The sequence below is a fragment of the Pristiophorus japonicus genome, chromosome 17 (genome assembly GCF_044704955.1).
Source record: "Pristiophorus japonicus isolate sPriJap1 chromosome 17, sPriJap1.hap1, whole genome shotgun sequence".
Taxonomy (NCBI): Eukaryota; Metazoa; Chordata; class Chondrichthyes; family Pristiophoridae; genus Pristiophorus; species Pristiophorus japonicus.
This window is the reverse complement of record NC_091993.1, coordinates 14944736-14971389: the sequence shown is the minus strand read 5'-3', so window position 1 is coordinate 14971389 and position 26654 is coordinate 14944736. Positions and strand designations below refer to the sequence as shown.

Below are 26654 nucleotides of genomic sequence, written 5' to 3'. Positions count from 1 at the left end.
TGGATTTTTTTAACATGTGCCCATTGCACACCAGCCACCACACGGGCTTGTCAGAGCCAGATCTTGGTCCTGGACAAGGAAAAGGAATAGCATCCACTACTGTTCCATTGATATACTTGAGCAGACTGGTTGGAAAAGTAAGCTGTACTGCTAATCTTTTGAAGACATGCTACCATTGTTGAGTGTAGGGGCAATATGGTTATAAGTGTTTCTCTTCAATATTACTCTTTAAGCAAGTTGTGAAAAGAAATCAAAGATTTTGCAATCAACATGCTTCAAAAAACAATGAAATGTTCCACACATTAGAAAAATGCATTGTGTCATTACTTACCTTCATGGTTGCTACTTAAAGCTACAGTGTCCCTTAAACCTATTAATGTGGGCATAAAAGTCAGAAGTAAAATAGTTCACTTATTGAAGAGGTGTCTAATATTACTGTTTATAAAGGATTAGCTTTTTTGGGGAAGCTAAAAAAACTTTCTCCGATGCTTGTGATCTCAAATTAGGGCAAGATCTATCCTGAATTGCTCATCCCTTCCAATTAGAGATGAAGTTTACCCTATTAATTAAATGCTATAAAAACAGAAAATGCTGGAAATACTCAGAGGATCAGGCAGCATCTGTGGGGAGAAAAGCAGAGTTAACATTTTAAGTCGATTACCTCTATTGACCTGAAATGTTAATTTTATTTCGCTCTTCACAGATGCTGCCTGACCTGTTGAGTATTTCCAGCATTTTGTGTTTTTATTTCAGATTTCCAGCATCCGCAGTATTTTGCTTTGGTGTTAATCAAATGGTTGTACTGGAAAGATACTGCCAAATGTTAGCAGGATGTGGTTACAAAAGTCTGAGTTGTTTCAGCAGAATAACGAGTCAAATATTATAATTAGTATGATTCTTCAGTTTCCAAAAAACAGAAATCTGCTTACTCTTTGAGTCCTAGTTCACTGTTCTATCAGCCGACCAGTTGCTTTTAAAAAAGTGTTTGATTATTCTCTTTGAAATGTTTATCAATATGGACTAAACTATAATTAGATATCATTTTACTTTAGGAAATTAATGATATATGTGTCCTTCAGCAATTGTCCCATGCTAAGCATAGATCGTGCAGCAATGAGTCATGTCGGGAGTGAAGCAGAAGAACAGTGGCCTAGAAATACTTACCCTGCGCACGAATGGAGAGGCCCGAGGAGTACCAGATCTTGGGCCTTGGAACCCATTCGAATAGGAATAGCACTACGGAAGGAGCCCGCGGGAGGTTTAATGTGGGGGGGCAGAGGATCACTTGCTCATCCCAGCTCCACATTCAGAGGTAAGTAACTTACATTTTTTGCTGCAGCTTTTCTGAAGGGTTGGTTTCCCCGCGTGCAGGCTGTGATGGCACTGGCTGCCTCAGGGCACATCAATCAGTGGGGACCTCAAACAGGCATTAGGCCCCACATGCAAAGGGATTAACGTTTGCTTTGGGTGTTGGTAAAGGCCGCCTCATTTGTCCTTGCCCAATATGGCGGGCGGCACACCTCTGGTTGGAAGTATGCACGCGCTTCCTGCTGGCGTGGCCCAATTTCTACGTGGTAGTTTTCAACTCATCATCATCATAGGCAGTCCCTCGAAAGAGGATGACTTGCTTCCACGTCAAAAAGTTCATGTGTTTCAATGAAGGACCTAAAATTCCAGGTCCCGAACTACATGTTGAAGGGTGGAAGATGCCTGTGCATGGATATTTTTAACGTGTGGTGACCGTTGCACACCAGCCACCACACAGGCTTGACAGAGCTAGGTCTTGATCCAGTGGCAAGGATTAACCAAGACGACTAGAGACCAGCTCTGCTGCACGGACCTAGTGCGCACACATATGTGTGGGCTGGCCCGTGCTGCCCCTGGGCCATCGCCTCTTCTGGGCCCCAAGTTTTCAAATACTCTCTAAAGGCAAACAACCTTTTGCTGCTTGTGAAAGTTCAGAATAAATTTACATGGAGATTAACATTGAAATTTGACAGTGGTTGCATTATCACTTTCTCCCCAAAAATTATAAAAGCTTGCTTATAGTGTTGAAATTTTTAATTTATTTTTACAAGTTGGACATTACCTTAGTACCTAATTCAATATACATTTGCCATGATGCACACATTTACTAATTGCAACAAACAGGAAATGCTACTGTGTTTTCAGAATTTCTCTGTACATCAATATCATACTCATTGTTTGCTAGAAGTTAAGTACAAAAGTAGTCATCCATGGTCAATATCAGTGCTCTACATAATGTAACAACAATTGTGTTTTCAGCTGACCGCTGTTGTCGATATTTTCAATATCTCCAGTTTCTTAACACTAACCACTAGTAATGTACTTACGTTTTGTAACATTTTATGATACAAAAAAGTAACATACAATATAAGCAGGAAACAGGACTATATATACGCATCGGATAAAACTAAAGTGCATAACCAATATTTCAAAGGAAGATTGCTTTCATATTTTCTCAACTCCATTATGGACAACTTAACTCTTTTTGTTCTATATGTGCTGAGATTCATAACACAAGTTTTTCTTTTGTACCCTGGTTTATGTGTAATTTTTTTAAAACAAAGAAAAAAATACTGTTGAAGATGAGGTACAGTATTGATGAGTGACAGCTAGTAATTTGGAGTGTACTGATTTCCTCGACAAACTTTCTTTAAAAATTAAACCCTTTTGTGTCTGCATTTGCCCCTTCACAAAAAGGCATGTTTTAGGATAACCAAAGCACATTATGCTTTTATTCATTTTGTAATTAAGCAAACATCTGATAAGAGGGAAAGGTAAGGCTCTGGAGAATTTGATATTTTAAGACATTAATAGATTGAAATGTACAAAAATGCAAAAAACCAAAAACAGTCAAGGAGTACACAGATTCAGTAATGTTTCTATCAAAATATTGCCCAACTTTGATATTTCTTTTTAAGACGATAACTGTGGAACTTATAAACTACTCTGTAAATTTACAGAGTAGTTCATCAACTTTTACTCCATGGGACCTAGAAATAACATCTCTTTCAATTAAATATTGGGTATTCCAACAGAACTATAAATAGGCACACATAATACACCATTTAGATATGTAAACCATTGTTCTGAAAATCAGGTTTCTGAAATTGGATGCTTGGTCAATATATTTCATAACTTAAAACATGTAAACAATGAAGGGTGCAGTAAATATATATTTTTTGGCCACCATGAAGTGATTATGAACTTAATATTGGTTTTATTTCCAGTCACAGCACCTATTGTCCTTAAACTGAGCATGTCCATTTTAAGAGCTTTCAGAATTGAATCCACAGTACACTTGCAACATTGGGAGCTTGGGGGGATTGGAATTGTGGCTGCCCTGTTGGGACAATGCCTGCATCTTAATCACTGCAACCTGCATGAAACCTGACCCTAAGGTCACTAAGTACTGCACTGCAAATACTGGAAAAAATACTTCTACATTGCTTTTATGGTTGTCCTCTTTTACCCTAATATACACAGTAACAAACAAATGAAATAATTGAGCAATTCCTGTATTGTAAAATCTTAAGAGCTTCCAATATGGGCATATTTAAAAGGGAAATAAGGTATTACCTCAAATACTGAAAAAAAAAGTTTTGTTCAACCTGCAATATTTTTAATCTGCTGCCAAACATCTTTACAATTCGTCTGAGAATTTAATATTTTGCCCTGCTGTGCGTTTTTGTGCTTTCAGTCAAATTTGGAACTTAAAATAGCCATAACTGCAGATACTCGCATAAATCAAGTTTAAAACGGCTTTGAAAAAGGTGTAAAGTTGATGTGAAATATTTTTAGTTAGAGTCACAACTTAACACTATACAGTGCAGTGCTAAATGAGTGCAGTTCAGCATATTCAGAGGACACTGGATAGGGTAACTATCATATGATAAGTAAACACCAATACTAACAATGTAATCTCTAGATTATATTCTAACGGACCTTTGTATTCTACATCATTTATATATTGACTTAAATAATAGATATTAGACAAATGGTGCTATATATGGCAGTTGTATTTCCCCTTAGTTCAGATTCCTAATAATTAAAGTATGACACAACCTTAATTTACAGTTGTTAAATTCAAAGTATATTCATTGGAACTGCTCGCTAGCAGTCATCATCAGGTACTTGTTGGTGCTTCATGAAAGTGTTGGGCATTCTTTACTTTCAGTGCACGTTCCTTTCTAATGCAGATACTTTTAACATTACTCTAGCTGTATGTAGTGAATGGGGAATGATCATTTTCTGACCAACGTAGAAGTTATAATCTTGTTCAAGCGTTCCTCAGACACGCAACAGGAATCCAAGGTTCATGCTGCCCGGAATCTGAATGCTTTCGAGTGCCAAAGAAGATGGATTGAATGGGAATGTGACTGGGAAAATGTGTTTTGCATCCATTAGCAGCTGAGGAGAGTCTTTTCGATTTTGTAAACGCACCTATAGAGTAGAAAGAAAATTTCGGAACATAATTAACACAGTTTAAGTGGAATTACAGATTAAAAAGGTTCTCAATACTGTACTGGAAATATGTTTTCTGATTGCTGCAGGTTTTTACTAAATGTGTGCAGTACATTCAGGGAAACATTCATGTATCGACATTGATGCTTACTAGAAAATAAATAAAGCAATCCCACAACACACGCTGCTGTTTTTGTGTGTCCTGGGGGCGGGGAAATACCCAAGTCTTTCTACATATTTTCCAAAGAGGTTTTCCTGAAAGTACTATACTGGAAATCAATTTTATAATAGGGTGATTACTACCCATCTGGTTTGTAGGAACACACAGTAGTGACGCAGAGAACAAACTTAGCTCAAAGCTGCACGACTTCAAAATTTGACTAAATTATAATTTCAAAATTCTATGTTATTAATCATCAAGCACTGGAAAATTTCTATGTCCCAAGGCTAGCTGATTTTTGAATGACAAAAGCAACTCAAAAACAGGAGTAGTTTTATTACTAAAATATTAATCCTTTACTACAAAATTAAAACTTCAAATGAAATGTCATATTCCAGTATCCCCACAGTACGTTTCCAAAGTTAAAATTGTTAAATGCACATGAAAGGGGGCGGGGGAATATATGGATTAAACAATCTTTATTGACGATACTTATCTATGGAAAATAACAATTAAGAAAGTCTTACCTGAATAGTACGTATGAATGAGGCGGTTACACGCTCTTCAAATTCATTAACAGGAGTGTACAAATTTAAGACTTTCACAATCTGTTTGGCAAGGAAAGAAAATGCGGTTAATATTACAGTACAGGCTTTTACTTATACTATAATGGAATCCAACATTATCTGCTAATGTTATCATTCAAGAAATACTCACTTAATGCAATTCTAATGGCACACTATTCCCAACATGAATTGATTAGCCTAAGCTGCTGCCTCTCTGTGTAGTTAAGCTTTTTGATTAATCACCTCCAATATGAAGCCAACAAATACATCTTAAAGCTTTTTCTTGGACACTTGTACGAATAGCATGATTGATACAAACCACTGTCAACATAATGACCTAAAGTATCAGCTGTGGCTCAGTTGGTAGCACCCTCACTTCTGAGTCAGAAGGTTGTGGGTTCAAGTCCTGCTCCAGAGACTTGAGCACAAAATTCTAGGCTGACACTCCAGTGCAGTACTATGGGAGTGCTGCACTGCCCGAAGTGCCATCTTTTAGATGAGACGTTAAACTGACGGTCCAACCTCTCAGGTGGACGTAAAAGATCTCATTGTACTATTTCAAAGAAGAGCAGGGGGGTTATCCCCAGTGTCCTGGCCAATATTTATCCCTCAATTAACATCACTAAAATAAATTATCTAGTTATCACATTGCTGCTTGTGGGAACTTGCTGCACACAAATTGGCTTCCATGTTTCCTACATTACAGCAGTGACTACACTTCAAACTTCATGGGCTATAATGTTTTGGGATCTCTGGTGGTCATGAAAGGCATTATATAAATGCAAGTCTTTTTTTTCTTTAAAGGAAACATTTATTTCCCTACTCTTACTCCTCCCTCTCCCACCCCACCTAAGTATTTAGTTGTGTTCTACTGTGTTTTTCACAAAACATTTTCAATTGGTGGAAGGAATGGGCAAAATTAAATGGGCTGCAAAATTGTTTCCACTAAGTGTTAATGTTTGTCTTAAACTATGAAAATGATGTACTGTTACTCATGTCACCACACTGGCAACATTGCTCCATTTTAAGTTTGAGAATAGATAATACACATATATGGCCACAATTCTGTGAATGAATTAGAAATCTCTTAGCATTTTTAGATAATTTGATAGTATTTTAGAAAGCTGATACTAATCAGCAAGAAGATCCCAGTTTCATATTCTGATCTGTACTGGGGTACCAGGAGCGGCTCTGCAGTTGGACTTAATGGCCCAATGTTTGGGAAAGGATACTTGACCAAGGTTTCGGTTTCTGATCGCTATCCAACAGACCCTGTTGGAGATGTACTTGTGTGGACTTTGGGTGATGCCTGGATTGGGTTCAGCTGTGATACCTCGGTCAAACAGACAACAAACATTTGCTGTCGAGACTCAAGACATGAATAATGACCAATTGGCCAAAGTGCCAGAGGGTGATCAGTGCTTGTGGAATTGTAACAACTAATCAACACCTTCAAAAAAGAGAGACACACAATTTTGGCAAGAAAAATGTTTTAAATGTTAATTTGACGTGGTTATTATCTATGAATGTTACTGAAACACAATTTATTTTTTCAGCATACCTGAGCAGTAGTAAGGGCATTGCACATTGAGCAAATGGCCTCTGCGTCTTCATCAGTCTTCTTCTTCACCTGCAATAGCTGTGCAGCCTGAATTAAAGGCTCCAGTGTTTCTTTAGCACCACTGGTCTGCAGATTCTTGTCCCTCAGCCACTCCTCAAGTTGACTCACATTGTACCTGCAGCACCAAGTCAAAATCAGGTTAGATTGGTTTCAAACACAGATCGCTGCAAGGTTAATTTGAAATTAGGACATATGCCATAACTACTAAACTGGTTATGCACAAATAGTTTAAGCAGCATAAATTGACAGACCAACATTAAATTGGAGATAAAACATACATTTTTTTTTTATGGTGGGGGAGGAGGGAGAGAGAAGTAGCCAGGGTCATTTTACCTCGGCTAAGATAAAAAGGTACCAGGAAAGAATGAGGAGGGCAAAAAAAAAATGAACAACTGACATAAAAGCCCACCAAAACCTAACTGCCATCAGGATATATGTATTTAAAAATTATCAGCCAAGAAATAAACTTTAAGCACTTGCCTAAATCATAGTGAGCTTCTTAAAGGCCCTTCCATCCAAAAGGTCACCCCCCCCCCCACCCCCCCGCCGCCCCCCAAGCCCCATTCCTGCCAGGGATGTGCTGGGAACATGGTCTTTTGGCATGCCTCCCACCTACTTTTGAATATACCAACGAAGCTTCTGCCCGCTTCAGATGAGAGCTTCCAACACCTGCCACAGTTCCAACTGGAATTTGGTGCAGTGACAAAATTAGGTAGCAATCCAGCAAAACTGAATTTCTGGCAGATTTCACTGCCCCGCCTGCACTGAAAAATGGGCATGGACAAGGCATACTGGACCCAGAAATCAGAACTCAAATGCCAAACAGGCTCCAAACCTAAATCCTTAACATGAATATCAAATTAAATACACCTCGGAATAATTTTGATAATGCTGTATTTTGATTGATTGGAAAACAAAATCATAAAGTTTGAAGTTGGTTCTGGAGTTCTGAGTTCAAGTTTGCATTAATTTGAAGTGTGGGATAGTTTTAATATATATATATATATAGTATTAAAAAACATTTCTTATGCATTTCGCTTTATGTTTAAGAGACTGAATTGGGGTTTGGTCTGCTGGAAATGTTTGTTAGAAAGTTATTTCTGGTTTGAGATGATGGCTGAAAATATGGAGTATGTTACTCTTTACCAACAAACAATATAGCAATCTTCTACTGCTGTCTAAATGAGTTCATTACACAACTTTAGTCTACATCTGAAGGTTCTTGTATTAAGAACTAATTATTATTCAATATTTTTCCACAATAATGATGCTGACGTTTAAACACTTTTGTCTAAATTTTTCAGATTTAAGGAGATAAACAAGAAACAATCTAACTATTTTTTAAATTAATTATTTTGTATTTATATCATGTTATTAAAAATGCAGGTGATCATTTTGCATTATATCCATGGGTTTTCTATACAACAGTACTGCAGAGTACACGGACCTTTTAACGATTTTGGATGGGTCACTCACCTGATCTGCATTCCTTTGCTCCAAGAACACATGTCCTTGCGAAGAAGCAGGTTGTTGAGGGTGACAGATCCAATGATATAGAACATCTGCTTGACGATCTGTTTGATGAGCTCTGGATCCATGCCATGCTGGCACATTATAGAATGGAAATTATTCAGCTGCCGAACAATGGAATCTAGAGTATAGGTTCCTTCATCTGCAATGCTGGAAGTCCTTTTACGAAGACCTGTAGGCTTTAGCCCGGATACTCCCTGAATCGTCTCATGTTCCAGCATACCTGAAACTATTTCACAATACAAGGAAGTTAGTAATATAACTTTCAATCCAATGTTCTCTTTATAGCAAGAATGAAGATTAATAGCAGCCCCTTATGACATACAAGTTAGTCTTCCTGACAAAAAGTTCAATATATTTTATAATTCTGTTCCTTCTAACAGAGACAGTACCAAAGAAGCGCTGTTACTTTTTGTTTGAGAATAATGTGGGGAAAATTGGAATTTACTGGTTACGGCCCAATACAAGTGCTCAGAGTACGAAGCAGATAATTGGGATTTAACTGGACAGATAAAAATAGCTTCCACCTTAAAATACTCTTTTTTTTTATAAAGCAATTTTATATTGCTGTTGTAGTTCCAAAAGACTTCCTCTCTCTCTCTCTCCAGCTTTTGGCCAGCAGGATTGTGACTCCTCGGTTCAGGCTCTTCTTCCATCTCGGGTCACAATATTTCTGTTACCGTGCATTGTAGGAAGCACTTTCTTCAACACTGGAATTTATCCTCCAAAAAGTCAATTTTCAGTATATGGGTGAAGCGTTTCCACTATCAAAAGGTATTAATACCCTTGATATCTGATCAAACTGGAGTATTCCCTCATTCAAGCTTACAATCGATCAAAGCTCTAGCCTCGAATGGGTTTAGTCAGGTCAATTTCTTTGAAGGTTCAATAAACTTGAGGTTCAGCAACTTCCTTTTTTCACAAGTTAGAGACAATGTTTTTTCTGAAGAGTAAATTTATTTTCTTAATTCTCATTATCTCCAAATACTTACCAATCATCGGCTGTAGGACATTCTCCATGACCTTGGTGAGTTGTTGATATATCTGAATTGCTAGATCACTTATGACCTGTCTGTACTCAGCAAGGTCAAAGTTTCTCAAGCAATGATCATTCTGTCGAGTAGTATTGTGCTTCATGAATGCCTAAAATAGTGGGCAAATTACATTAGTGAAACAAAAGACTTGTAATAATCATGAAAGCTGTTTGCACTGATAATACAGTCTACAGCACGCTACTCAACGAATAAAACAGAAAGAGAAAACGGACCACAGGCTGTGAGCAATGCCATTACAATAATTCATCAGTAGAATAATTGAAGAAACCTTGGACTACTTTTGATGCCAATGTTATTTTAAAACTCTATGGGATCTAGTTTTCATTGGTAGTACAAGGTTTAACTAATCTGTGTCTTAATTTAATGCTGTCGTTAATCCATTTAAATTAACGGACATAAAAGTGATAACCTTATGGGCCCGCTAAATTCCATGTCCAGTTTGAAAAAATATAGAATACTAAATCTGGTTTAATGTACCAGGCTGTACCTCTAAGATTATTCTGAAAGAGGGAGTTGAGAGCTGACTGAAACATGCCGTGCATTCATTGTTATCATGTTAATACATGGCTGAATATAATCTATATTCTGATCAGCAGATTTTAAAATCTAAATAATGTCAGGAATTAAGATCAAATTCTTAAATCACCACCATTTAAATAAAATGTCGCATCAATTTATCCTACAACCTTTGGTCATACTTATTGTAAGCAAGACGATTCAGTGGCAGAATGAACTTTTTGAGCAAAGTAAAGTACTTGGCCATCACATGGTGCCTGGTTTAGCTTTGTCCCCTCTTCCAGCATTGAACCTGCTGGTTCATTCACAACTAAATTCTCCCAAGTCTTCAAGAATTTCAAAAGTGTTTCTACATCAAAACAACAAAGCTTGGAAAATTGCAAATGAGACTTGTTTCTGTGGTACCACACACATTTTTTGAGTTATCTTTTACCATTTTTAACATAAATGTAAAAAAAAAAAAGTGATGTTTGCAGTTGCAATAAGAAGGAAAAATATATATTCTGTAAGCTACAAAAGGATGATATCAATGAAAAAACATTTTTAAGATAACGTTTCCAGGACAGACTGTACAAAACTGCACTTTACCTCTTCCCCACTGTATTGCTTCAGACAATGCAAGAAGCGGCAAGTGTTGGACAACCAGAATGACACAATTTCAAAGTCATCACTTCGTTTCTGCAATAAGGGTAGGATGGGAGAAAGCAAGAACATCAGGAAAACACGTGTAAAGTAAGCTGAAAGAAAAATATTCCCTTGTGAAAATACCTTAACACTAGATTACTGAGTGCTTAGTTTACTTATTCAATATTTGCTCAACCTGTTCCAGCAAAATATAACTGAGTTTGGATGGCCAGTTAATCTGTTCTGGATAATGAGCTAAATTTGTCTTATGACTCACTTCATGACATGCAGAAGCTTTGTGCTTTGAGATAATGATTGTATAAGTATCGTCCTAAATGCTGTCACTAAATATACCACTCCTAAAATATGTACATATTAAGAGACAAGGAGAACTCAATTCTAAAATTTAAAAAGAGTTAAACAAGCATGCAAATTCAGTAGTAAAGGCATACTACAAGAACATTTCACAAAGATCATATTTGTGAGCCTTCCCTTATGAATTGGTAGATGCTCAAATTAAATATATCACATTTTAAGACTATTTTAGGTTTTAATATTGCAACAGCTGACCCTGTGTTTTGAACGATAAGGGTGTCGAGGCTTATGGGGAGCGGGCGGGAAAGTGGAGTTGAGGTCAAGAGCAGATCAGCCATGATCTTATTGAATGACGTAGCAGGCTCGAGGGGCCAAACGGCCTACTCCTGTTCCTATTTCTTATGTTCTCAAGGATGACCACAACTATTACTCAGTTCTCACAATCATTTCCACAACACTATGGTGTTCTGCAATGATGGAGCACTGGGCACAAAGTATACCCAAATTCAGTGCTGATTCACAATAGAAGTTATTTTGGGAATACTCACTCAGCCAGTGATAATTTTAGAACCTAAATCTCACGGTAGGCATAAAAGTACTGCTTGCTGACAATGTCCTGCTAAAAGTAATATCTTGTGATTCATTGTTAAGCTCAGTGCTGAGTTTGGATAGGGCTATTACATTTAGTGCTCAGCACCCCAAATGGCTCATGATGGCAAATTGGCATCAAAACCTTCTGAAAACGAGTGTGGAAGCTGCATAATAGTTGTGTAATAACAAAGGAAAATAAAATGGTTTCAAGAAAAGTTTAGGTTAAACTTATATTTCACATATTGGTATCTGACAGTCTAGAAGAGAAAGCTCGCAAATTCTTTTTGTTTTGATCCGCCAGAGAACTAATCATTTAATTATGGTTGATAAAACCACGCTGTTTTTGGAGCTCTTCCTTTACATTCCCTATAATAGAATTAACCTTCTACAATCTTTTTTGGTAAAGTGGTCCCAGAAAGAATACATTAGAAAAACCACAGATCTGGCATTTATAATGGGAAAAAAAAATATCTATAAAAAGTTCACTTATTACTTTGTAGCTGTATAGAGTTTCCACCCTAAGCCACTAACCCAGCTGCAGTAATTTCTGAAAAATTAATACTGTGGACTGCATTTTCAGTTATATCACTTTATAAAGCTTTTTTTCTGTTCATCCATGGCTGGGAAATTGTACCACTGATTTCAAGTGCTGTTCTTAAGTGACTATTCACTGCACATATTGGCATTCTAGAGAACAAACTTAACTGTGACAATCTTACAGAACTGTTGTATCACAATTAGCATCATGGACCTTTACATCATCATCATCATCATCATCATCATCATCATCATAGGCGGTCCCTCGAACGAGGATGACTTGCTTCCACAAGTTCACAGGTGTTTCGATGAGGACCCGATGTTCCAGTCCTGAACTCCAAATTGAGGGGGTGGAAGATGCCCGTGTGTTAATTTTTTTTTTTAAAACGTGTGGTGACCGTTGCACACCAGCCACCACATGGGCTTGACAGAGCTAGGTCTTTATCCAGTGACAAGGATTAACCAAGACGACTAGGGACCAGCTCTGCTGCACAAACCTAGTGCGCACACATATCGCAGTGTGGGCTGGCCCGTGCTGGCCCTGGCCCCTTGCCTCTTCTGGGCCCCGTACCCTCATCTGTCGCACCTCCGCCACGATCTCTCACCGCTCCTCCGCCATAAACATTCACCGCATCTCGCCACAAAAACTCGCCGCTCATCCGCCCCGACCTTCCCACTCCTCTGTACCTGGACCCGGCCGATGTTCCTGCCCACGCTCCAAAACGGCGACCAGGATTTTGATGACGTCATCCAGTTGCCCATCTTAAAATCGTCGCACACTTGGAGCAGCTCGTGACCTTTACAGCATAAATAATGGCTATTTGCCCCATGCCAACTCTGACAGTCCCATTCCCTTGCCCTTTCCCCCATACCCTTTAAAATTTTCCCTTTTCTAATATTAACCACCTTCCTTTGGAAGGCTATTATTATGGATTCTGCTTTCACCACTGTTTCTGGTATAGGATTTTCATGTCCCAACAACCCACTGTATTAGAAACAAATTCTCTTAACCTCTCCCTTTGTTCTTTGTTCAAAGTGCTGAAGTACCACCACCAGCGCTGCCTCCGTAAGATCCTGCAAATCCACTGGGAGGACAGACGCACCAACGTTAGCGTCCTCGTCCAGGCCAACTTGGAACCGCTGACCACACTCGACCAGCTCCGCTGGGCGGGCCACATCGTCCACATGCCCGACACGAGACTCCCAAAGCAAGCGCTCTACTCGGAACTCCTGCACGGCAAGCGAGCCCCAGGTGGGCAGAGCAAACGCTTCAAGGACACCCTCAAAGCCTCCTTGATAAAATGCAACATCCCCACCGATACCTGGGAATCCCTGGCCCAAGACCGCCCAAAGTGGAGGAAGAGCATCCGGGAGGGCGCCGAGCACCTCGAGTCTCATTGCTGGGAGCATGCAGAAAACAAGCGCAGGCAGCGGAAGGAGCGTCCGGCAAACCAGACGCCCCACCCACCCTTTCCTTCAACCACTGTCTGCCCCACCTGTGACAGAGACTGTAATTCCTGTATTGGACTGTACAGCCACCTGAGAACTCACTTTTAGAGTGGAAGCAAGTCTTCCTCGATTTCGAAGGACTGCCTATGATGATGGTGTTCTTTTGTTGTGATTTTAAATTTGTGCCCTCTAGTTACCAACTCACTAACCAGGGGAAACATTTCTCCCTGATTTACTTTATCAAAACATCTCAAAATTTTGAACACTTCTATTATATCTCCTCTTAATTTTTTTTGTTGTAGTCCTACTTTCCTTCGTCTGCCCTCATAACTTTAAAGCTTTTTATTCCTGGAAGTGAATCTCTTCTGCACCCTCTCCAGCCATGACAGCTTTCCTAAAGTAAGGTGGCCAAAACTGGACTCATATTTCTCACTGCAACCAAACCAATGATTTGTATAGATATCATGAGATTGAAATGTATTGTATGGGATTGATTCAGTGTTATTTAAATTGGCTTTAAAATTAAGTTGTTGAGCTTTACAACATTTAGTAAACAAACGACATGCAGATGCTAACTGGATACAACAAACCTAGGCAGAACCAACATCCTAGAAACCCATGACTGCATCATTCATGTTATTTAGTATGTCCCACCCTTTGCATACATATATCTACTGGGTTCATGCCATGTTTTTCTATGTCTGTCATTTCTATGACTCTATGTATCACTTATTTACCATTTACTTTTCTCTCAGGTATAGTTTGCTGGATGGTGTTTGAGGTGCTCTTTATTTGTTCCTTAAAATACTCTTTCTCCCACCCACCTCCCCCATCAACCCAATTCTGGTGGTCACTGCTTATAAATAGACACAAGATAAATGATTTCTAATTGTACAATATTCTCTTATCAAAGAAGTTCCTGTTAAAGATTGATTTTATTGGTCACAAGGGAGTACTCACAGGAATGGTCTGATTACATATCAAGGATATATTTAACTGGGATCAATCTGGGTTGAGAGGTTGGATGGTGTGACGACAGTGGCTGACAGTCAATGTATTGTGCTTCGCTGAACATGGTCATTGTGGAGCAGGTCCAACAGTAGCACAGTGAAATCATACCATTATCAGAATATATCCCTGGCAGTAGATCGAGGTATACTTAACTCACGGAGAACACAAAACAAAAATACACGTGTACTATAATATTTTTTTTTTTTTAAATGCTACAAATCTAAAATAAAAATGCAGGTCAATCAGCAGAGGGGAAAAATAGGTTAACCTTTTGGGTAGAGAACCTTGGTCAGAGCTTCTGACAAAATAGACTAGATTTTGTGATCAGCGTTTTAAAAAAAAAAAATACTGGCTTTATTCCAATTATTTTGAACAAGCTACCAATCAGTAAATCTAACTGAAGGTCTCTAACTGAAATGTTAAACAAGCTTGCCTCTTTTCATGTACTGATGGACCTGGTGTGTATTCCCAGCGTTCACAGTTATTTCTTCTTCTGCCGATCAAGAATTAGCTCGAGCACAGCAGCCGAGTGGTTATGGTACTGGATCAGCAAACTAGAGAGTTCAAATCCCACCACGGCAAGAAATAACTCTACCACCCAATGTATATGCTGATTCTAGCAGGTTCACTGGAAAAAAAAGTGAGGCGGATATTTTTATTTCTAGATTCGTATTACCCTTGAAAAGAATGTTCATACCTTCAAGATTTTCTTGATGCCATTAATCGTTGATGTCAGCAGGGATCGCACTCTTTGATCGTCGTTGATGTAATCAGCATGGCGTACACACATGAACAGGATGTACGCTGGCAGTCCGGGGATCAGGTTGACGGCCACACCCCGAGGCTTTAGTTCTGGGGTTTAAACGGAGAACATTTTACTTTCCGAAAGGCGGTACAAGAAACTACTGTCTACATAGCTACAGACCAAACACAAGCCAGACCGAGATTGCTGCTTGACCCATCTACTGCAGGCATATTCCGCAGGGCTCTCACCGGCACAGATCATCATTCAACCAGAGAAGCGCAGACATGGAGTTCTCCGCAACCTTGAGGATCCTGCCTCAAATCTAAACCAACATACAGAAGGGTATGGCGGGAGAGCTGGAGTCCAGCTTCATCCTCTCCACCCACACTCCAGGGTGAATGCTAGCTTACTAATGCCATGGAAGTGCTTCTCATTTCTGTGCAAGTGATAAATGACTGGCGGTGATACAGCCACAAGTGCAGTCACTCAAATGCTTCCTCGGTGGTCATAACTGAAATTTTCTTAATAATGAACTGAGAACATAGACTAGCTCTTTGCTTAACCTTAAAGTAATCAGTGCACTAATTTCCATTGGGCCTAGCCATTTACTATCCCTAGTCAGAAAATTTAGGCTTGCAGTCAAGAAACAGGCAAGAATAGTCCTAAATACTGGGGTCTGACGAGGCATGTTTTATAGTCTTTCTCCTCACCCTGGCTCTTTTAATTACCCAGCAAAGGGGAACGGTTTTGCTCATACAAACCTAGATTTTCTGCTGCCGACCACACATTTCAGTGGCATGAAACTAAGTAAAACGGGCGGTTCTTAAAATTAAAGAAAAAATTAGTCCGAGACTGTGGTTTGGCCTAGGGAGGGGGGGAAAAAACAAACAAAAAAATTTCACTAAAAAAACAAAAAGTTAAGAAACATTCCCAAGACATTTTTAAACCTAATCGCCATTTTAAAAAAAAACGAACCTTTAACTTACCTTTCTTTGCAGAGTACTCAGCTACCGCCCTGTTTAAGCAGCTTTCACAGGACGGTTCTCTCAGCGATCTGGACATGCTTCCGTTGAGGTCAAACTTACAGCGTGGTGATTTTCTCGGCGGTGCACGTTGGTGGTTTGGTCTCGGCGGACGTTTTGAGATTTGGGCAATACCATTAAAAAAAACTAAGGGGGGGATACTTTCGCCAGGCAGTTTCTCTAGCAAAAACAGCTGCACCGCCGAGAAAATCGCCAAATCAGCTCGCTATAATGTGAATTTGCACTTTTTTCTGCCCATCGGTTCAACATTCAAGGACATTGCATCTGCCACGCAGCGTAGGGCTAGCACATCCAGTAACTTTACTCGTCAACTGTGGCTTGAAACTGGGCTCGCTCTCTTTTCCGGGATGGTGTAATGCTGACCTATGGGGATGATAGCATGGAATGGCACAGCAAGCAATTATCTTGCATCTACCTCCTGCAGCCAACAAACAGGGTGTTCCATCACTTGCCTACAGACTTGTGTCTGCAACTTGGTACTTTTTCTTTCATTTTTGCTCATCGCTTTTAGTCCCTTCCTCATTCAGTGCTAACAATTTCTCCAAATGAGTTGAGCCTTTCTAGAGGGGTTGGAATTTTTTGTCGCTTATTTCAATATATTCTTTCCCTTTAAATTTGACTTGCATACAATTTTCTTCTCCCACCACTAGTGTGCTCCCCATACCCACTCAAATCGACACTTTCTTTTGTGGAGTGTAGGCAACAATGGCAGGGTCACATTTATTGCCCATCCCATTATCCTGGAAAGGTGTTGGGAGGCCATCTTCCTGTACAGCTGCAGTTCTGGTCTTGATGGGGCTCCCACAATGGTGCTTGGGAGGAATTCGAGGATGTTGATCAGGTGATGTGGAAACAATGGTACACGTCCATGTCAGGATGGTGTGTGACGCGGAGGTGATGGTGCTGATGGCATACAAATGAGCAATTCTCGGAAAACTGGATGCAAACGGCACATTTCATTCCAGTCGCAGCTGCACTAATGGAGGAAGATCTAGGCTAGGCTTTCCCCATGGCTGTTAACTATCACACCAAAGTTGGCCTAATTCAAGACCAAGTGCATTTTCTCAAAAATAATTAATTACTCGGCAGAAACCACATGCCAAATATTGCACTTGCAGAACAGGAGGAGAAAAAGTGCTTCATTTTCAAATGATAATTGAGTGAACAGAGCCAAGACTTTAGAAGTGTATACTTGCCTAGGATGAGATTCTTGATAAGCTTAAGCTCATCATCCTTCTTGTACTCCAACATTCCCTGGAAATCCTTCTCTTTCCTCGGAATGTTCACAGGTCGGATGGGTTCATCGACGAGCTGAGCTGGAGATACATTCTCTGTCTGGCCCACTGTTACAAACAAAGGCACCATGAACAGACAAATCTTCCAAACCATCCGTTTATATTAAGTATTGCACGCAAGTCGCACAAGGAGGAATAGGCCTTAATTACTTTACAAGGTGTTACTCTGACAATATATACGAATTGTGAAACAAGTGTTCAAAATACTCAGTTAACACTACATATGCATCGTAAAGTTATGTCAATGGGAGTACCAATCGATACTCCCACCTTGCAGACGGCTATTTTACATTTCATCAAAAATATTTATTTCTCTTAACTGAGCAACGCACATTGTATTTAAAACCATACTGCACATCATCTGTATAATATAAAATATTAATTGTAAAATATTAAGTTGAGATAGGAAGGAAGCATTTGAGCATCATCATGCAAACAGAGACGGCACGTAAGCCACAGTAAGACCTTTCCAGGCAAGGGGCCACCAAGTAGAAGTCACTATGTTTGTGCACCTTTTTCAGTGTGGTTACCGAGTCGGAAATGAGATTGTATGGTTTCAACTTAGTTTTCTAAAACAAAACCTGTCATCTTACCTAAGCAAACAATACACCGAGGATACGGCACGGCAAGACTACAGAAACATTCAATGTACTCTGCTCAAAGGGGCTGCAATAAGATTCTGCTTATTCTCATTTTACTCACTAGCAAGTATTTGGGGAAAAGTTTGTTTTCAACCGATATAACCATACCTTCTAGTTCACCAATTTTCTTTGCAAATACTTTAAGCTGCTTTTTCAGCTTCCGGACAGTTTTGTCCTGTTTCTCCAGTTGTTCCATAAGATCCTGTAGCAAAGGGCAAAAAGGAACCAAAAGACTGAAAATACTGAACTCGAGCATGCGACTAAAATGATGATGCTGCAGGTGAAAATTGCCAACACTCAAGATTAGCAGAATAGCATAATGCAAGGAAAGTGTAGACTGCTGACATTAACTGGTTAGCGCAAACAAGCGTAAATCACAGGGCAGCTGGTGATTGATTGAGGCAGTTTCAGAGAGGTGTAAACACGGCTGACAGAAACAAAGTCTTTTCAGATTAATGTGCTGGTCTACCACTGAACGATGGAAGCAAATCTCATCTAGCATGGTCAGCCTGAATGTGAGTTCGGACAGTTTTTGGTCATGATACCTATTGAGACAGACAACTTTGGGGGAGGGGGTGGATGAGCGGACAGCTGGTACAAACAGCTTGCCCCACTGCACCTGCGTCTGCTAACTTAAAAGATGAAATTAGCTGGATTAGTTATGCTCGTTAACGCTCCACAATGTGCATACACATCCACATGTGCTCTTTAATGATTTTAAGAATTAAATTGTCTTGCACATGGCCAACTGCACTATTTTAAGACTTCAATCAAAAGTCCATTCCAAATCAAATGTTTAGGTTCAACCCAGAACTGTTGAATCTCTCTAATTCAGATGAGCTCATGTCCCAGAGTACCTCGCTGGGTAGTGTCATGGAGTTGTCCATGTCTTCCCAGCTGAAGGGAGGCGGAAGTGAAGGAACAAATTGCTTCTGGTCAGAAACATAAGCAACTACTGGAGTTCTGAGGAAATCTGTCTAGTTAATGATGCAACTATGCATTTAGTAAATGCTTTCTCTAATTTGTGCAAGTTGTATACTTGAACGGAGCAAGTGCTGAAAAAAAAATCTTGATTACTCAGTAAATTAATTTTAGAAGCGGTAGCGAAGTTAGCAAAAAAGAAATGTTAAAATATATTCTTCCTAATGTGTACTCTAAACAAACAACTTTGTTCCACTGAGACTAAGACAACAGAAGTAACAATAAACTGTAGTGAAAGTACATTGCTACATTGTGTTAAAAGTGATGGCAGTAAAACAGTGAGGCGTCGTGTAGCCACAATACATAGGAGAAGAAAACACGGACTTTTCTTCGCAGGTGCACAGGCAGATTATTCTTCTGTTAGTGCTCCAGGACAGAGAAACAGTGGAAAGAGAACAATTTAGGCCATACAACAATGGTTTGAGCTACATACAATGATCCGTTTGTATAGCGAAATCCTGTAGAACTGATACTTCATGGGGTCATCTGCATATAACTCCTCATAATACTGCAAAAATAGTGGTGAGATTTGTGCTATTACCCAAACGGTTTAGAAATTATGCCAGTAGAATGGGAAATATTCAGTAGTTGTTTAACAGGAGTGCATGTGTTCGATGGTCTTCACTTTACCTCTATGCATTTCTTTTTAAATTCAAGTCTGCCAAAAGTCCTTCATATTGAACAACTATGTTTCAATTCCGAGCAGCACCATTAAATAAACTGGGATTGTACTCCGACTTAACTTGGTAAATCAAGCAGAGTTTTGTACTGCCAACAGATCATGTACAATGCAAGAAGGCAACTTGCACAGTGGATGATCAATAAGACCGCAACAAGAAGCTGCCAAGGTGACACAATGGGGCTTCAAGTCAATTGCTGGAATTTGCCTGTATGTTTGAAGCATCATTGCATCAAATGACTGCTCAAAAGATTGGTTTGTTAACAGCATGAAAAATGATGGTGTGTTTTGATATCTGCATGACTGATTTGCCTCTGATAAAAGTCTAATTTAACATTCTGTGAGGTGCTGTCAATGCCATACTATGGAGTATGGAGCACAGTGATTAGTTGCCATTGTACCTCATGAACAGTATGTTTGAACAAGTGTTCATAAATTAAACCTAAATGTTACTGCTCATCCATTTCCACAGCAGCAACTCCTGTTAAACAATTTATTAACTTTTATTGCAGTAAACAAATTTCTTTAAAGTCTCAGTCTTGATATTACATCCCTTTGTAGAAAACACAACGTATACCCGGAGAATTGAATGCACTTATGAACTGTAATATGTGATTTTGGCAACGGCATGTGCAGCAAGTACAATCGTTCCTCCAAACGGAAACACGGTAAAAGGATTAATGTCAGCTTTCCTACAGCCCTGCATCCTACAATCTTAGACTGAAGAAATTCCGTGTGAAATAATGCAAACATGGAAAAAAAATGATGTATTTTAAAATAAAATATTGAAATAAAAAGAAAAAGGTGCTGAAAATACACAGGTCAATCAGCATTTGTAAAGAGCAGATACATAGTTCTGGCATTTTGAGTGTGTACCCTTCAGCAGAATTCATGTCATAACCAATGTTTCCCGAATTTATTTTGCGTGCGCTGCCCCTTTAAGAGGCTGCACGGCCCAGTCACAATCTCATGCATGCCCGCAATTTAACATTGATAAAGCCAGTCCCGGGCTGAGCGGGACTGGCAGAGAACTGCGCGGATGAGAGGGAACGTTGGCCATAACCTGTCCTTTCTCTTTTCCGATGTTGATTGATCTGCTGTGTAATACCAGCGCTTTCTATTTTTATTTCAGATATTCAGTGTTTGCAGTTTTTCGTTTCTATTTAAAAAAATGCGGTTCCTCTGCATTGTGGCCTGTTGTATTTCATAAACATTTTGTGTTGGGGATTAGTTCTATTTAATCGGAATGAACACCTCAGAAAGTTAGAGTGAGCAAATCTAAAATTAGTTCGTGTGAATTGCTTCCGCCCCATTATTTTTTACTTTCTGTTCCCCATACCTTCCACAATTTTCTTCCCTCTTCTCCTGAAGGTGATGGCTTTAACTGGGTACAAATTCCATTGGTGCCAGACGCTATTGTTCATGCGAGATTAAATTGTGTTTATTTGACCATCACAGCTAGGCTTTATCCTGTCTTCGTCGGACACCCACAAAATGCACAATTTCTGACAGAGGCGTTGGGTGGCAATACTACTTCGTATGGCTGATGGAGCAACAACTAGAATTTCACATTTAGGTGGTTAAGCCAGATAATTGCATCAGGGGTAGCAGAGTGTATCACCTAAGGATAAGGGGTAAGCCATTTAGGACCGAGATGAGGAGAAACTTCTTCACCCAGAGAGTGGTGAACCTGTGGAATTCTCTACCACAGAAAGTTGTTGAGGCCAATTCACTAAATATATTCAAAAAGGAGTTAGAGGTAGTCCTTACTACTAGGGGGATCAAGGGGTATGGCAAGAAAGCAGGAATGGGGTACTGAAGTTGCATGTTCAGCCATGAACTCATTGAATGGCGGTGCAGGCTCGAAGGGCCGAATGGCCTACTCCTGCACCTATTTTCTATGTTTCTATGTTTCACATTGTGAATGGGGCATTGAGTCATTATCTGTTCCATGTTCTGTTCTGGATGACCACAGCTACACACTGGAGAGTTTTCAATTCGCCATTTGTGCATCAAGTATCCCCATCTGCCATGGTTTGTGCGGATACGGTTTAGGGTTTGCCCATAGGCTTCGCGGATGATCAATGCCAGGGATCTTCTGTGTCGGATCTTTCGCGAGGGGTTTGTTTGTGGTTTGGGTGGCAATGGGCTGCAGGAACCCTGGCTAAATCTTTCCCTTGCTAGAAACGGCAAGACCAATTTTAGCATTCTCAAAGACGTCCCGAGCTAGATCAGTGAAATATGCTCATATCAGGGATTGTCCCTCGGACCTTCTAGATCTGTGCTGCAAGTACTGACAACACAGTGCATCGACTGACTGAGCATCAGGGAGCCCAGACCATTTAGAGCCATACTTCCCTTTAGGTTCCACGGTATGACTTTTAAAGTTGCACCTCTCCAGTCTAAAAATCTGACCGTGTGTGGCTATATTTTATTCTTCACCACATTTAGAAACAAATAATCTGACACACGCTGTACAAGCATCTATTTGATAGGTAAAGGGATTATTGATTACATTCTATCCTCCATTCCCTCTTATTTATGTATTTGTCCTCCTCCTCTGTGCCACATATTACTCTCTGCTGAGGGAATAAGATTACAATTTTCTGCCCTGCTTCAACCAATGCTGCTCTTAAGGAGACCTGCTCTTTGCTTTTCCCATTGAGAGGCACCAGTTTCCACTAATCCTCATCTCTGGCAAAACATATTGGCGCACCAACCTCCTGGCACCATGTGTTATTTATGAAAAAGCTTTAGTGTGGGCAACAATTAATGACAACGAATTGAATCAATTTAGTTATTGATAAGGGTGGATTTACTGTATTAAGTTGAAGCAGATGTTTTCAGTTAGATTCCATATTATGCATCAATAATAATTCATTCATTCGTAAAACTGTAGCTCGTGTTGTTGGAAGATACAGTGCCACCATCACATTTTCCTCGTACAAATAGGAGGTAAAGAGAACAAGCTGCCAACTTATTTTTGTTCTGATCCAATCAGCTTCAAGGTTAGTTTTTTTACAATGGGAGCGGGGGCAGGGCAATCAGAGTGTTTGCTGGTACTCACCATGCCTGGATTCTGCAATGAGTGAGAGCAATTTTTTTTAATGCCAATGCACTTCTCTATATCCCCAGCCCCCTACAGGTAAGATTATTTAGTTAGACGTGGAAAACTTGGGATGGGGTAGGCACGGATTTAATGTTATAAATTATTGTATGATGACAAAAGGATAGGTCCCCTTTTCAGCACGAATTGACTGTATTGCTCACTGCGGAGTAAAACATAATATACCATTTAGAACCAGCATCTTGTTGGCCATTTTAGTCAGGAAACTACTTTTAGGGCCGCGGTCAATATGTGCACAAATGCATTTACTCAATCTGAATGGAAGAATCAGCCTGAATAATGGATCATCTCAGAAATGACAACAGATCCATTTCAGGTCAGACAGAAATGTTAGAGAAGCGGTAAAGTCCCCACAACCAGGATACCAACGATGAAACCGTGCTTTACCAAGATGCTGTGCCCTAAATAAATGCATGCATAGCCTGCCACAATTCTAAAGCAAAATTAAGAGTTTCATGTTGCTTGTTGTAACAGGAAACCATTCAATCAATCATAACATGCCAGAACTACTAAAAATTATTTCACATTTTATGCATAATGTTGAATGACTAAAAATGACCTATTTCTAATGGTTACATTTAAGTAAATCATCGTCTTCAGTTTCATAATAAATACACATATAAAGACACTGCTCATCATTAAAAACATGCATTTACTCTAACTAAACTCTACACCTAACCCCATTATTGAGCTGTAATATTTCACAATGATAGATTAGCTTCTTCAATAACATGCCTGCTTTTCTCAGATCAGAAGGTTTGAGTAAAAAATTCTTCTGGCACTATGCATATAATTATAGTTGTAAATAACACGCACCTAATCATTATGGCTTGTAGCTTGTATATACACAGTGCCAATAAAGAAATGAGCTTGCTGTGCTAACTTACATTATCACGTTAGTCTGACAAAGCAAGGTAATACTTACAAGATTTTCATTGGTTAACCTGGTAATCTCATGTTGCAGGCTGGCCTCAATTCGGGCCTCAGGGGGAAGTTGCAGGTTCTGGGCCAAGAGTTGCTGCTGACGATTTATCTCCTCCTTGAGATTCTGAACCTCCCCACGTAAAATCTCCAACTCATTCTCATAATTCTTTCTCTGGCCCTGAAGCTGAGATTCCAGCAATCTGCAGAAAAAAAGGGCATTGTAAAATTGTAACTTTCCCAACTCCAAACCAAAGTAGCTCAAGCCCAGTCCATCTATTGGTCAACACTCAAGGCTTAAAGCTGTGACTGTGTACTGCCCTCAGGGGCACAGTAAAGGCACAACATCCTTTAAACCTTTCAAAGTGGTACAGACAAGTGGAGGAATGAAAATATTCATTAAATTATTTTTCTTCAAAAAATATAAGAATGAAACTCGACAGTGTCATCACCTCTTTTTAAGTTTCACAACTATTGAACACAATGATGGCCCGAAGTAACTTTAATATCAACACTTGTGAATTGAACACTTTGTGAAGGTTTAAATATGTAAAGCAGCAACATGACATGAACAGTAACAGCTACAAGAAACAAGCTCCTGAAGGCACATCGAAGAATGTGCCTTGCAGTGCTTTCAGTTGGCTTAAAACATGGCTATAGCAACAGGTTACTACTGCGTTTCCAAAACAGAGTTGAGGAATTTGAGGAGCCCAGGCTAAGGTCTGACATTCCTTCCAGAAAGTACGAGAATGAAAAGTCTATGGGCATGTTGTCCACCTTCAATGACTGAACGTTTTTTTGTATCTTCATTTTTTTCTAATTTACATGAAATTTCCCACACATTGAGATAAGGGATGCGAGCACTGAGGAACCTGCTAGTCATAGCAACCCAGTATCAGGGTACAGCACCACCAGCTATAGAGCAAAGCTTCCTTTACTCTACCCAATCCATATGCTTCAGCACCAAACCTCAGAACACTTCCTTCCTACAGTACTGGTGGAATATTTACGGAAGCGTTCCGGTTCCGGTTTGGGCGTTGGGGGGGGCGGGGAGAAAGAGGAGATGGGAGAGGACGCATGCGCAGAAAAGGGTTAGTGGGAATTGCACTGGGCAGAGGGAGGGGGGGGGGGCGGAGTCGGTGATATTTGTCCTGACGCAAGTGCAGAAGGGAGACTTAGTACAAATAGTTACTCCGAATATTTACATTTCCCACACAGGACTTTCTTATGGCGTGACGGAATAGGATTGTTAATTAGGCATAATTCCGTGTTGTGAGCTCAAGTCCGTAAGAAACTGAGTTGAACTGGCCTCATTTCACAGAGAGCCATCACCCTTGGCTAGATAGCGATGCAGTCCTAGAAGTGCCTGGATGCGGTCCTAATACATTGCATTACTTGATCCTCGGCATTTCAAACTTTGCAGTGAAATCAAAATATATTCTCTTATCATCTGATCTTTCTTCATCACTATTGATCCAGAGCTGCCACCACCAGGTAACATTTCACAACTTCCTCCTTATTTCTGTTATTCTACAAGTAGCAGTATATACCCAACGTTAAAAAGGATTACATTGCCATCAAGCAGAAAATGTGCACTAAAAAAATCTATGTTAAGGTTACTGTAGAGCAGCCACAAAAAAGTTCCGTTAGAATTCACCGCACACTACGACCGGATTTGATTTTCAATAGCAAATGCTGACGTTTTCTGATCTAAGCTTTGTTAACACAGTACATATAACTCTAGTTGCAAGACTTTGCGTACTTTTCACTGCAACATGAACACTGAAATGTGCCAAAGCATATTTCTGTAACCCAAGTGCACAGCAAAGGTTTCTGGTTAGTGCAGACATAGAAAGGCCCTCGGTATAAATGTGGTAACCTGATGGTTTGTTTTAACCCTTGATAAGCCATCCAAAGCTCTCCATCCTCATTCAGCAAATGGCAGTCCTGTGATGATCTTCAATGAGAACAAAAATGCAAACAGAAAAAAGGGACAAATGATGGGAATGAGTATGAAATGTTAATGACAATGCTCACAAATGATGGTAACATACACGAGGGAGACACATTAGGACCACCTGAGACTACACTATTAAAACAGTGACTGTTTACAAACCTCATCTACTATTCACTTTAAATTTCATTCTGCTTTTGAAATCAAACATGTTTCACCAATAATGCACTACAGGTTGAACCTCCCTTATCCAGAACTCCCTTATCCGGAACCACCCCTCGTCTAGAATCATTCCTGGCCACCGGGTGGCGCATGCGCAGAACTCCGACATGAACAAATTGAAGTCCTTCCTTGTTTCCGACTCCTGCAATCGCTGGACTGACCCCGCGATCCACCGCCCCCACCCCCACCCCCATGATCGCTCTGCTGCACTCCCAGCCCCGATATCCCCTTGCTCAGTACCTGTACCATCCAATTTAACGTGACCACCCCTCGTCCAGAAAAATCCCTCATCCAGAACAGGATGCTTAGTCAAAGAGGTGAGCTCTTAAGGAGGGTCTTAAAGGAGGAGAAGGGGGTCAAAAGGCAGAAGGATTCAGGGAGCCAAGGCAGCTGAAGGCACAGCTGACTAGCTATGGGGCAAAGGGAAGGGAGATGTACAAAAGGCTAGAAGTCAGCGGAATGGAAAATTCAGAAGTGGAGAAGTTGTCGGGGTGGAAGTGGTTATAGAGTTAGGGAAAAGAGAGGTAATCAGTAGATAGGTGTTAGATCATAATATAGACTTTGAAATTATCACAGAAATTTC

The 26654-nt window shown here is 39.9% G+C and overlaps 1 protein-coding gene across 4 annotated transcripts in view; it reads right to left on the bottom strand.

Annotated features, from left to right (window-relative positions):
- Nucleotides 1–2043: 2043 nt before the first annotated feature.
- Nucleotides 2044–26654, bottom strand: part of myo5aa (myosin VAa) — a 203929-nt gene continuing 179318 nt past the window's right edge. For 2 of the 4 annotated variants that reach the window (XM_070858409.1, XM_070858412.1), the window contains 12 exons: nucleotides 25775–25852; nucleotides 23900–24098; nucleotides 19602–19676; nucleotides 18296–18389; nucleotides 17448–17594; nucleotides 15161–15315; nucleotides 10525–10614; nucleotides 9358–9508; nucleotides 8312–8594; nucleotides 6776–6950; nucleotides 5176–5256; nucleotides 2044–4467 (listed from right to left, as the gene is read on the bottom strand). In XM_070858409.1, coding sequence (XP_070714510.1) covers nucleotides 4315–4467; nucleotides 5176–5256; nucleotides 6776–6950; nucleotides 8312–8594; nucleotides 9358–9508; nucleotides 10525–10614; nucleotides 15161–15315; nucleotides 17448–17594; nucleotides 18296–18389; nucleotides 19602–19676; nucleotides 23900–24098; nucleotides 25775–25852 — 1681 coding nt within the window. In that variant the 3' untranslated portion in view covers nucleotides 2044–4314. The remainder of the gene's footprint in view (nucleotides 4468–5175; nucleotides 5257–6775; nucleotides 6951–8311; nucleotides 8595–9357; nucleotides 9509–10524; nucleotides 10615–15160; nucleotides 15316–17447; nucleotides 17595–18295; nucleotides 18390–19601; nucleotides 19677–23899; nucleotides 24099–25774; nucleotides 25853–26654) is intronic. The other 2 variants (XM_070858410.1, XM_070858411.1) reach the window with 2 other exon arrangements.